The following is a 12990-nucleotide window of genomic DNA, read 5'->3' on the forward strand; positions in this document are numbered from 1 at the left end:
ATAGTAAATCTATTACCAAAAATCATATATTAACATTGGTTATCCTATTAACTTACGCAGAAAAGAAGCCATGGGGCTGCCGTAGTTGGAACAAGGCAAAATGATATATCATTCTCATTGTCACTCAGCTATACAGTCAATATAAATATGTTAATATTTGAGGGAAACTTTGTTTTAAAAGGTAAACAAGAGTTGAACTTTGATGCTAATTGCTTAGTTATGTAATTTAAATGTTTCCTGTGTGGGAAGCTGTTCCCAGTATACTTTAAAAAGTATTTACTTAAAAAAGAAGTATACCCATTCAGATAAGCATATCTTAACAAGTAAATTATAAGATGAATTGTAAGGACAGTTTTCTAGCACTAGAAAGTTCTGAAGAAATAAATCCTGACAGATTTAATACTTTTATTTTTAAAAGGAATTAAAAAAAAAACTAACCAGAATAATATCTATCTGGGAAGGGGTGAAGAGGAGTCTCTAACTTGAGATAGAAAATTCAGCTTACCCTGGGGTGGATACCTAGTAACAAGACAGTCTGGCCTTTTTGGCATGTGGTTTTAGATAAGTTGTTTAGAAATAATTTTATCAACTTTCCCTGCTTGTCTCTATAAAACTGTATGATAGGAATTCAATAAACACATACTAAATTAATTTTTAAAAATCCAAAATGCCTTAATTTCCTTAGGACATGGTGAGAAACTAGAAAAAGAAATAAATCAGAAACTATAAAGTTAAGTCATTACTATTCTCATAAACTTAAATGATCTAATCAAAATTGTCCATATGAAGACAAAGGTCACTAAACACAGTCCAAGGATTCTGGATATGTCTAAGATAGATAAATGGAGAGTGGCCTCTGTGAATAATCTGGGATTGTACTCTCAGCTGGTCTAGGTCTTTGTTCATCTACAAATTGAGATGACTTGTTAATCCACATATCCGAGATGCTTAGTTTGAAAAATGTAAAATGCTATATGCACATAAATGTTAAGCATGTACCATTATCATCAGATTGTAGAAAGGGGTATTAAGCATCCAGTGATTCATATATATTCACAATTTATCTTGAATTTAATCTAAAACTCCACATTATCACATTCTGGTTTAGCCTACACAGAAATATAGTAAGAATAGAGTTTGTGGTATTAAAATAAAAAGGCTTTTATGCTTTAGTCAATAAAATATTTTTCTTTTTGCATTTTGAATATATTCATCTTAGGGTTAGTTAATTTCAGAATTTTTCCTAGACAGACAGATATGAAAACTGGTAAGTAATCCAGGAATTATATAGAAAGTTCTATGTTCCCACACAGGGCATAGATATATAGTGATAATAGGTGTCCAGCTCTCCAAAATACAATTGAACATATTATTTCACCTAATACTTCAGATTCTTTGAATTAATCCCATTAGTTTAATGTCACACTTCATATATCACCTAAAGAAAAAAGTTCATTTAACATTATTAAGAGTCAAAATGTTTGAGCTAAACCCTTTTACAAGTTAGTCCAAAGAGGAATCATGTTCAGGAATCCAAGAAACTCAGAGAGAAAAACACAATCACACAAACCATTCGCCAGTGACAAAGGAGTCAGAAAACTGTTGGAAAACAGAGAGAGCTTGTAATAATGAAAAAAAAAGGGACAGAGTTTTATAACCAATCACTTATTTTCTTTTAAAAACACATAACCACAATAACTTTTTGCTTTATACAACCATCTAGAAACTATAAAACAGTACCGCATTGTGCATTTTACCTACTTATCAAGAAGGGAACTCCACACTTCATAAGAATTCTATCCATTTAAGAAGGAAAAAGGAGACAGCTAATACCATAGTCACAGATACAACATGAGTTCAAGCAAGCATCAATTCTTTGATGTCACCTTTTCCATTTACCAGAGTGGAGAGAGTAAGAAAGAAAGGGAGAAAAAAGGAAAGCAGCACCCACAGAGGACTAATCACATTTCATAGTTACTTTTGACAACTATAGCTCAGGGTTTTATAGAATAGCATCATTTGACCAACACAATGTGGTAGGGGGCGAAAGGAAACATGAGTAGAGTGAGAGGATTTGAAAAAAACATACATTTCACCCTATTTCCCTCCTAAATACTCTTCATTGATACAAGCTTCTATGCTAATCTGGAAAATAGCAAGAAATTAATCTTCACAATATGATAAAGCTTAAGAGTTCTGCTCTTTTTTGCAAATGTGAGTGGCTCACAATTTTACAGTTCAAAAGAATAACAACGTCATGATCAATTACTCTTTCGAGATTCCCCACAATCTTTCTGATTATTCCCACCATGCTGGTGTTGCTATAGGACAATCAGGGAAGTATGGGTAAGGACTTCAGAGATTATGATAAAGGGACAGTGAGATGGAATCTTGCTCTTTCTTAGAACTCTACATCTTTCCATTTGTAAGTCTTCCCTCTGATTGGTGGTGGTTCAGAGGAAAGGGCATAGGAAGAACTAAGGTAATATGGTGGAAGTTTTATCAAGTAACTGGTTTGAAGGTATATAGATGAGATTGTGTAATTAGCAGACACTAAATCCAAGGCAAACAATTGGTTATTTGATTGTCCTTAGGTTGAATGGCACCATAAAAAAAATAAAATCAAATCAAACCCCGCTCCCGCTCCCGCCCCCAAAACCTGAAGGTGGCTTTAATAAAATAAACCAAAGGTCTGCTACAAAGAACATACATTAGATGAAAATTACTATAATGATTCTCCTCAAGGAAACTCATCTTGTCCCTCTCACTTCCTCTTTCCTGGTTTTAAATAAGCCAATACATCCTGGAAGGTTGTTTTTAAGGGGCAACTCAATATCAAGAGTTTTGCCAATTCATACAAGAAAGGCATTATGAGCCATACCAATTAGCAGGCAAAATTCCATTCCATTCCCAGGCAAAATTCTCATAGAGCTTATATTAAGCTCTTCCAAATCTAATGAGATACTTGTACTTTTTCATATTTGTTGGATGGAATGTGGTTTTGTGCTGGTAAAATTATTAGGGTGTAGCACAGATCAGCACAAATTTCTTATGCTCTAATATAATCAACTTTATCCTACATTACCACTGTGCTCTGACATTGTTTAGTTTGAAATTCAATTCAGACACTTAGATTTTAAAATTTACTATCAACCTGATACCTCAAATGCAGACATGTATGCTTAAGTAATTTATAAAATCTCACCTAAACTCTCTTTGCTTCAGTTAATTATCACAAGCAAAAAACAAAATTTAGATGCATCATAAAAAGAAAATGAACTAAGCCGATAAATTGGATTTATTCTTTATCTAACTTTTTCCCAAAGTTCTACTAGAACTTTGTCTTAACCTAGTGACTATAGATCTTATGTGTAACGATAATGGCTTTTTTATTAGATTTGAGAAAAGCATGGTAATTTTGTAGTTGAGAAAGCCAGAGACTCAACATGATTATTTCTGAAATCTGAGCAGCTATCTTAATTTTAAAAATTTAAATGTTATATAGCAAGAAGTACTTATGTCTTAAGAAAAGCAAATATTATGCAAACAATAAAAAAAGAATAATTTGAAATTTGCTTACCAAATAAAGTGCAATAATTTCAGAGAATTCTAAGTTTTTCAATAAAATAATGCCATGGATAGTTATTTTCTAAATTATTTTCCTTAGCCTAAGACATTTTTCAAGTCATTGCTTGAAAAATGACATTTGGGCATGAAGAACTATTTCTTGAATGCAAAGTAATGGACAAAGATGACAGGAAAATAAAGGCCGGTCTCTGGCAGCAACGTAACCACTGAAAGGAGAGACAGCATCACCTCTGTGCCATGGAGCTCACCTACCTTCCTAACCGCCCTGCATCTGCTCCCAAGTTCCAGTATGTTCTTGCTCCTTTCTGCTATCTCCACAATTATTTGATTTCTCTTCAACTATTTGTCTGTTAATCTGATGCCTGTAGGACTCAGTAATAGATTACTTTCTTCTTTTACCTGGTAAGAAAGGATGAACTTTCTCTAGTGATCATGAATGTACTTCGGTCAAACCATGGTGGATTTTACCTCTAGTAAAATCTCAGATAATTTCTTAGAACTCTCCTGTTGAGAATATTGGGAAGTCATAGATCCTAGGGGCTGAGTCCCATTTTCCTTCTTTAAGGGTCCATATAGGTTACTGCTGAGGTGACTGGCGTTCTCCTCACATCACTGCTTTTGAATCTGAAGTTAAACAGCTTTCTTAAGGAGAAAATGGTAGATGCTGGAAAAGAAAGTTGCACATGGGTTTTCAACTTCTTTCCAATCTTAAAAATAACCATTTTAACCTAATTAATGACTTAAACTTTGATTATTTTGTTGTCGCTCTGCATGATATGAAATAATCAATTATTCCATTTTAATGGTATAGGCAGCCTTAAATAAAGGTGCATATTTGTGCATAGAAAATAAGCCACTTTTATCTTCTAGTTTCTCTATACACATCAATGCTTTCCATTCTATCTATCATAAAATGAAAAATGCACTTTATTCTTTTACTTATACTTCCTTTACAGTCCTTTGGGGAGTATTTTAACTGATATTATAAATTGCACACTTGTCAAATAAAATAAAACTAGAATTTCTAAACCTAAAATCAGATGAAAGTTTACCTTTGGTTAGATTGCTGTTCCTTTCATATGACTCTGTAATATTCATTTCCTAAGAGTCCTACTGAGAGTTTCAGTGCACAGAAGTCTCCATTAAAATTTTAGGTTGCACATAGCATTCCCCACTGCTAGAACATATAAAACTGAGGAGAAAAAAAATACACTCTGCCTTTTTTGGAGGAAAAAATTTAAATGTATATTCTGTCTCCCAAACTGCTTCCTCTTGATGAGGAAAAGCCCTCTTTTCTCTTTACAGCTTTAGGAGAAACATAAAGCTGTGCGTATGTTTAAATATATATTTAAGCATCTGTCATGGTAAGCTGAAATTACATAAGCCTTATCATTTTTGAACAGACTATGCTAACAGGACAAATACATCAGAAAATAAATACATTCTAACATTATATTATCTATGAATAGATAATACTGATTAGGGCCTAAAATCATAATAGTTGAATAAACACCAAATTGGCCATAGGACACACTAAGGAGTTCATAAGCCAGAAGTCACCTGTAAGATTTTATGTGTGTCATTATATAGAGAATGGAGTTGATCATTCAAATTGCTAATAGAGAATGGAGTTGATAATTCAAATTGCTCTGGATACACATTAGTACCACCAATTTTATTTGTATAAGAAATGACTGGTCCACTGGACTTATCTATATAATTCAGTATTAATTACTGCTATTTCTTGACAGACCAGTGATATTTCCCCCATAGTTTTAAAGTACAAAAACAATAGTTAGGAAAAAATAATGCAACCTTTAATTTATTATGGGGCACTAACTCATCACTAATTACTATAAATGATTCAATTTATTTAAACTAAAAATAAAATCAGTAATTGAACTTGTCTTCTTCAGTTTTGGGACAAGAAATATGCTTGGCAAAACACACACAAAAAAGAATAAAAACCACAAAGCTGTATGATTTTTCAGAAGAAAAAAGTATTTTGATTCAGAAAGGGAACATTTTCAGAATCCAGATGGAAGAAACTACTTTAAAAAGAAACTGTTGTCAGTTAATTGATAGAATTTTGGTAGTAAGAATAACATTAATATAATCTATTAAAATAATGACAGGGATGAGTAAAGACTTGTGATGCATGGGAGAAGAGCTGATGATAAAAGTGGTATATTAAGGGACAGTAAACATGTTTTTTAGACTAAGTAAGCAATAATAGCTGCCCTTCCACTCATTTGTTCCTTTGTCTAAAATTAGGCTGAAAATGACATAAGTAATTTAATTTCACAAATCCACTGATGTTGAATCTTCACCTGGATCTGGAAAGACAGGAAGATTAAAACACATTTTACTTTTCCTGGTATTTATGTTAATTGTGTTAGATAATGAAATGCTAAATTTAATGCTAACCACATTCAAGAGTAAAATCCTTTAAAGTTTTTGGGCTTATTTGGGTTAAGTTTAGGAACATAGGAAAGAAATTAGACAAAGTGCAAATGGACATTGTGAACAGACTATGACAGTTTGAATTGTCTAGTAATATACTTTTTGTGTATGACCAAGCTTAGACCCTCAAAATTTTACAAGTGAGTTTTCTATCAAGGAGGGCACACAATCCAATGTTCATCCTTTAAAACTGCTGGGAGAAATGGCTGCCAAGGTCTGTTTTATCAGCAGAATGTGAAAGAGGAAGGATAATTTGTTCTATGCTCTCACAAATACGGTTTCCCCAAGACAGACTTAATTTGATCACATTCAGGCTAATGGAAGTGAGCCCAGAAGAAAAGCTATCAATGAGGGTGTAGAGTCCCTGAAATAGCTTTGTCTTCTAATTCAGAGTTAGTAAAGGCTATACTTCAATTACCTTACATGCTGAAGCTTAATAAGGCATAACTTTAGTTGTTATGGTTGGAATATGGGCAAATGTATTCCACATCTGCTCCTTAAAGAAAAAAAAAGGTATCAGACCTCTTAAATTTTAACCGGTTGTGTGAAAGTGTGTGGATGTTTTGTTATGAGAGACATGCTCAGAATTCTAAAGCAGCAGCGACTTAAGAAAATCAGTAATGAAGCTTTGGCTTAAAATTAAAAAGAAAAGAAAGTCAAACGGGTGCAAGTTGTCTCATGAAAGAGGTATTGTGGACTAAACCCTCATAAATGCTGTCCAACATTAGTTTCCCCCGTCTTTTTTCACTGTTATCACCTTCATTGCACAGGAGTTATATCATTCTTTTATGATTAAGTTTCATAAATAATGAGAAAACTATATGTAACAAATACATCATATTTCCCACCCACCCAGCAACCCTTCCCAAAATAAGAAAAGTTACATCAAATTAAAAAGTAGCTTCATGAATGAAGGTACTGCTCTAAGTTGCACTTTCCCTGCAAGTGCAGCCAGTGCTTTTGCGCTGGGTATGAAGGAAAGGAAAAAATTCTCCACATAAACTGATGAAAAATTTAAAAACTAATGTCCGGTTTCAACCAGTCAAAACTGGGCCAAGCAGAAGCCAAGGTAACTCAGTACCGTCCCATCACAGGGTCCTTGCAGTGCCTGTTCTTCATCCTGATAGGTATCTGTATCCTTGTGATTGTAAACAATCCATTTGATACTATGTTTGTGTTCCTTAAAATGTCCTCTGATTGGCAAAATGAAGTAAATATTTGTTTTAAAAATAGAAAATGAAAATTAACCCAGAATAAAAGAAAAGAAACACAGTGAGCTTGTTTGGAGTCCATAGGATCCGATCTGGAAGAGCTCAGAAAATGTGTTATGTATCTTCTCCTGTTTTCGGCTGGAAAGGTACTAGAGGTTGCGTTGGTCGAGGAAATTGTAGAGTAGGAAAACGAAGGATGTTCATCTAGACTTCAGAGGATTCAAGTGTTAGCTTCATCATCTGTGTCTTCTATCAATACCTTAGTGTCACGAGTCTTGGTTCTAGTGGTAATAAGGGGAAAAAGAAGACTTAGTCCACTACTAAAATACAAACACATCCACAGTATCAGATCCACTGCCAAAATACCACCATTAAGAACAGATCCTAAACAGGCACTATCTACTGTACCAGATAGACTATTCCTGAAGTTTCATCTTCAATTTCAGGTATTACTGGAAAAATACTAGGAAACTAGATTGCAACCAGAGGAAGGTAATAAGAACACTGGCAGGTCATGTGCAACAGAATGTAGTACTCTGTAATAATATCTGAGTTTGAGTACTGACTTTGATTTTATTATGTATCTCTTTAACCACTTGGAGTGCCAATTTTCATCTGTAAAGAAGTAATAATAATGCATGCTACACATATTACTAATCTCACCTCCTGGAGATAATGTGAATTTCAAGAAAATGGATATAAAAAGCACCAATAAAGCATTCAACAAATATAAAGAATTATGATGAAGACGGCAGAAATAATAGTATTTGAGGTATACATGAAAAACCAGGAGAGTTAGCCTGCAGAAGGCAAGACCTAAAGAGAGGCATGACAGTTGTTTTCAGTTGACAAATGATCCTAATTGGGCTCTGTCAGATAACAGTCTCCTTGGAAAAGAAACAGTGTGAGCTTGTTTGGAGTCCATAGGATCTGATCTGGAAGAGCTCAGGAAATATGTTATTGGCTGGAAAGTTACTAGAGGTTGCGTTGGTCAAGGAAAGAATTGTAGAGTAGGAAAACGAAGGATGTTCATCTAGACTTCAGAGGATTCAAGTGTTAGCTTCATCATCTGTGTTTTCTATCAATACCTTAAGTTAAGGATGCGTTGTTAAAGATTGCACGGGTCACAAAGCACTCAAATTCAGATCTTATTTTAGATTCACTGTTCTCTCCTTGAACAGAACCTACTCCATTGTTCTAAAAATCTTCCTCTGGTTGCAATCTAGTATTCCAGTGTTTTCCCATGAACACCTGAAGTTGAACATAATCTATTGCCAAAGATTGTTTTTGAGACAGAAATAGTGTATGTTTAGATTGCCCTCTGCTGGTAACTAACAAGGATTAGATTTTCAAATTTAGGAGCTCAATGAGATAATCCCTACAGCACTGTCTTCCAGACCTTCGTAGCATTTATCTAGCAGACCCCACCAACCCCTATACCTCCTTCTCCTGAAACTCTGCTTCTTTGCTATAATAGTATCATGCTTTGTTTTGAAGTTCTTCCTACTGACCCTGACCATTCCTTTCTGCCCTTTTCATTTATTTTTTTCTCTTGCCTGCATTTGTTCCCTAAGATTCAGTTCTTTGCTCTATTCTTTTCTCTACCTTTTTCTCTTCAGAAAATTTTCAAATTCTATCTAAAACTTGGGCAATTTTTACTCTGCTCCCCACTATTTATAGGTTATCATTACAACCTCCTATCATTATTATTATTATTATTATTATTATTATTATTATTATTTGCTTCCTTTAAAATATCTCCTGCCCTAGCCAGTTTGGCTCAGTGAATAGAGCATGGGCCTGTGGACTGAAGGGTCCCAGGTTCGATTCTGGTCAAGGGCACATGTCCGGGTTGTGGGCTCGATCTCTCCCTCTCCTTCCTCTCTGAAATCAATAAAAATACGTTTTTAAAAAATGCTGAAAAATATATATTGCAGTGCCATTAAAACTTACGAAAATATTACTTTCATAGTGTCATTCTTCTATGAAAAAATTCTGTGATTCCTTCCTGCCTACATGATCAAGCTTGCACTTTCAGCCTTTTACTATCATATTTCCTCTATTCAGTTACAATTTCTTACTATAGTTCTAGTCACATGGTTTTTCCCTCCCCCTCATTTCCAGCCTTATGTCTTTACTGTGCCTCTGCCCTATTCAAACACCCCCTTATCCTTTAGAAAACTGATTATGCTCAACTTTAAGTCCCCTCTTTCATTCCAATCCATTGCAATATGTATTATCTCTAAATTTCAAACGCAGCCACATTATATCCTACATTTATTGTTATTTTTAACAACACACTGATAAAATATACTATTGTATATACTATTGTAGGAAAATAAAAATAGCTTATACTTATTGAGCTCTTTCTTTGAGGAAACTGGTCAAAATCCCACATCAGAACAAATTTAATCCAGCCACCCTATGAGGGGGACCATATTATCCCCAATTTACAAATAAGAGTTAACATAGAGAAATTAATTTGGCCAAGGTTACACAGCCGGCAAGTGGCAGAGCCAGGATTCCTATGGTTTGTAACTTGAAAATTATTTGTATATAAAACATACTGAAGTCATAAATTATTCTCCAACCAATTTTCTCCAGTGTAATTTTAACACCAAATTAGTGGGCATTAATTAATGTATTAATGCCATTTTATTCTATGTGCTCATTAAGACCTTCTATAGGTTGGATCCTATGAAATTGTTATTGCTGTTTTTTGCAGGTAAAAAATGGTTGAATGCCATCAATTTCATTTGATTCACCCTGATAACTTAATTTAAATATTATCCAGTGCTTAAAACCTGAAGGAACTTCGTCTGACAGAAGTGGAAGCCATACGTACTGAGAAGCGAGGCGAGGCCGGCGCAGGGATATGCTCTGGTTATTCTTCCACGACCGGTTCTTCTGGCGGTTTCGTACTCCATCATCCTGGTCCATCATCTGCTCTAGAAGTGTCTGATCATCTGCATTCAGAGGGGCCACAGAGATGTCCCGCACAGCACGGAATTCACCACAGTTATTCAGATGTTCATTCTCCAGGCGGAAGAAGTTCCACACAAATCGCCTTAGCAAAATGGAGTAGGCAAATTACTTATAAAATGTAAACACACTACTATAACCTGTAAACCTTCCAGTGTATCAAGTGTCTATGTATAGAAGCAAAAAACAAGGAACTAAGGGCTAGGAACATTAAAATAAAATAGGAAAAGATGTCATGATGAGGGGTGTAGGAGAGTAAGAATGAAATAGGCAAAGGGAAGGGACATGGAATCCAGTTTCAGAGTACTCATTCTTCCACTTTATTAAACATATATTTATTGGGTGCCTACATTATGACAGGAAAAGGCAGTGAACGAGACAGACCAAGCCTCTGCCCTTATGGGGTGTGACTTCTAGTGGCAGAGACATCATAATCAGCTAATGGTAAGTGCACTAAAGAAAATAAAGCAGGGCAAGGAGATAGAGCATGCTTCTCTGAAGAGATGACATCTAGCAGAAACTGGAATGATGCAAGGAAGCAAGTCAGGAAAATCCTGAAGAAAAGTGTCCTAGACAGAAGAAATAGAAAATATAAGGCCCCAAGTTGGAAAGGCCTTTGGTGTGCTAAAACAGAAGGTGGTCAGTGAGGCTGGAGTGGAATAGGGAGGGTAAAATGGCAGGAAATGAAATTGGCAAGGTAGAAAAGGGCCTGACCCACAGAGGGTCTTATATATCATACTAAAGAGTTTAGATTTTAAGGGTAATAGAAAACAAGGAGAGTTCTGAGCAGAAGAATGATGTGATTTGTGTTAAAAAAATAAATCATTCTATTTGCTACACTGTGAACAGATCAGAGAGAGACAGGAACAGCTGAAGGAAGACCAGTTAGAAGCTATTGCAGTAGTCCAGGAGAGATGGAGACTTGGACTAAAGTGATGAGAACAAGGCACTAGGATTTATGAAGATGGAGCTATGAAACTTACTGGTATGTGAGTGGTTTCATTTTTTTTGTCTCGGGAAATAGTAGCACCATTTACTAAAGATCCAGATTGTTCCTATTAGGCTAGAGCAGCAGTTGCCAACCTTTCAGACCTCACGGACCGCCAGTAGTCCGTGGACCACTGGTTGGCGACCACTGGGCTAGAGCCATTAGGTGTCCAAGGGGGAGATTCAGTACCTGGGTGGACTAAGTCTGCAGTTCAAGGGAGAGTCAGGGCTGGAGATAACAAAAGGAGAGTATTTCCTTTTGGAAATACTTAGGAATGGGCTTAGGAATAATTTAAGTGGAGGAGAGAGGAGGGCAGAGGATTAAACCCTGGAGTATTCCAGCATTTACAATTTAGGAAGTGGAAGAACCAGTAAAGGAGTTGAGAGGGAATAGCTAGTGAGAAGAGTGTATTTTCTGAGAAATCTAGTGAAGAAAGTACTTTGCTGAGACGTGAAACAAGTAGAGAACTGACCATTGGATTTAGCAAAGTAGAGAGGCCGTATGATCCAGGAGCATAGATTCTGGGAGACGGCCTATCAGGGGTGGGCAAACTTTTTGACTTGAGGGCCACAATGGGTTCTTAAACTGGACCAGAGGGCCGGAACAAAAGCATGGATGGAGTGTTTGTGTGAATTAATATAAATTCAAAGTAAAGGAGTGGAGGGGAGAGCAAGAGAACCCTCCGCTCTTTCGGCTCCGCGGGCCGGATATAACAGCCGAACGGGCCGGATCCGGCCCACGGGCCGTAGTTTTCCCACAGCTGGCCTAGATTCTAATCATGGCTCCACCACTTCCTAGGCATAATGCTTGGGTAAGTTATTTAACCTATGCTTCAATGTCACCAGTAAAATGGACAGTAACAATACTTACCGCATAAGATTATTGTGAGGATTCAGTAAATTAACATATGAAAGGGCTTGGAGCAGTGCCAGGTACATAATAGGCAATACTTAAGTGCTTGCCGTTATTATAGACTAGAGGTCCGGTGCATGAATTCATGCACGTGTGGGGTCTCTGGGCCTGGCCGGCAATTGAGGCCTATCAGGGGCCTGGCCGGCCGGGGGGAGGGACCCTGGGAGGTTGGCCAGATGGCCCCCCAATCGGGGCCTATCGGGGGAAGGGGGCCAGCAGGCTTGGGGGAGGGGCAGTAGGAGGTTGGCTGGCCGGGGGGAGGGGCCGTGGGAGGTTGGCTGTGGGAGCGCACTGACCACCAGGGAGTAGATCCTGCATTGAGCGTCTGCCCCCTGGTGGTCAGTGCACATCACAGTAACTGGTTGATAGGTCGTTCCGTTGTAACTGTCACTTAGGCTTTTATATATATTATTTAAAAAAGTGATTCAGTATGAGTATTGGGGGGAAAAGAATTGAGTTGAATTAAAGGGAGTCTGGGGGAGGAGTGAAAGAATAGAGACAGCAAGCACAGACATCTCTTATTTTGGTCTAAAGGAGAGCAAAAAAAATGGGCAGTTGGAGGAGGATAGTAGATTCAAAGGAGGTTTTTTGCTTTTGCTTTAAATGGGCGATAGATCTGATTGTATTAAGCAAAAAAATTCTAAAAAAATAAAATATTTAAGAATGAAAAAGTGAGCTATTTTTTTTAACTAAAAAATTTAATTTATAAAGCAGCATACATGAAAGAGAAAGAAGTGGGTGGGGGAGATCTTGGTAGTGATGAACACCTAGACATTTGGGAAGGTGAAGAAATGCTGACAAATGGTTTAGAGAAAGCACTGACAGCAACAAATACACTGTTTCCAG

At 36.5% G+C, this 12990-nt stretch overlaps 1 protein-coding gene across 1 annotated transcript in view; it reads right to left on the minus strand.

Moving 5' to 3' along the window:
- Positions 1–5239: 5239 nt before the first annotated feature.
- XPR1 (xenotropic and polytropic retrovirus receptor 1) overlaps positions 5240–12990 on the minus strand; it is a 115811-nt gene continuing 108060 nt past the window's right edge. Inside the window, exons 14-15 of the mRNA XM_080649108.1 lie at positions 10108–10329; positions 5240–7543 (exon numbers count right to left, since the gene is read on the minus strand). Of these exons, the coding sequence (XP_080505234.1) occupies positions 7483–7543; positions 10108–10329 (283 nt within the window). The 3' untranslated portion in view covers positions 5240–7482. The remainder of the gene's footprint in view (positions 7544–10107; positions 10330–12990) is intronic.

This window comes from Plecotus auritus (assembly GCF_963455305.1).
Source record: "Plecotus auritus genome assembly, chromosome: 12".
NCBI classification, from domain to species: Eukaryota; Metazoa; Chordata; class Mammalia; order Chiroptera; family Vespertilionidae; genus Plecotus; species Plecotus auritus.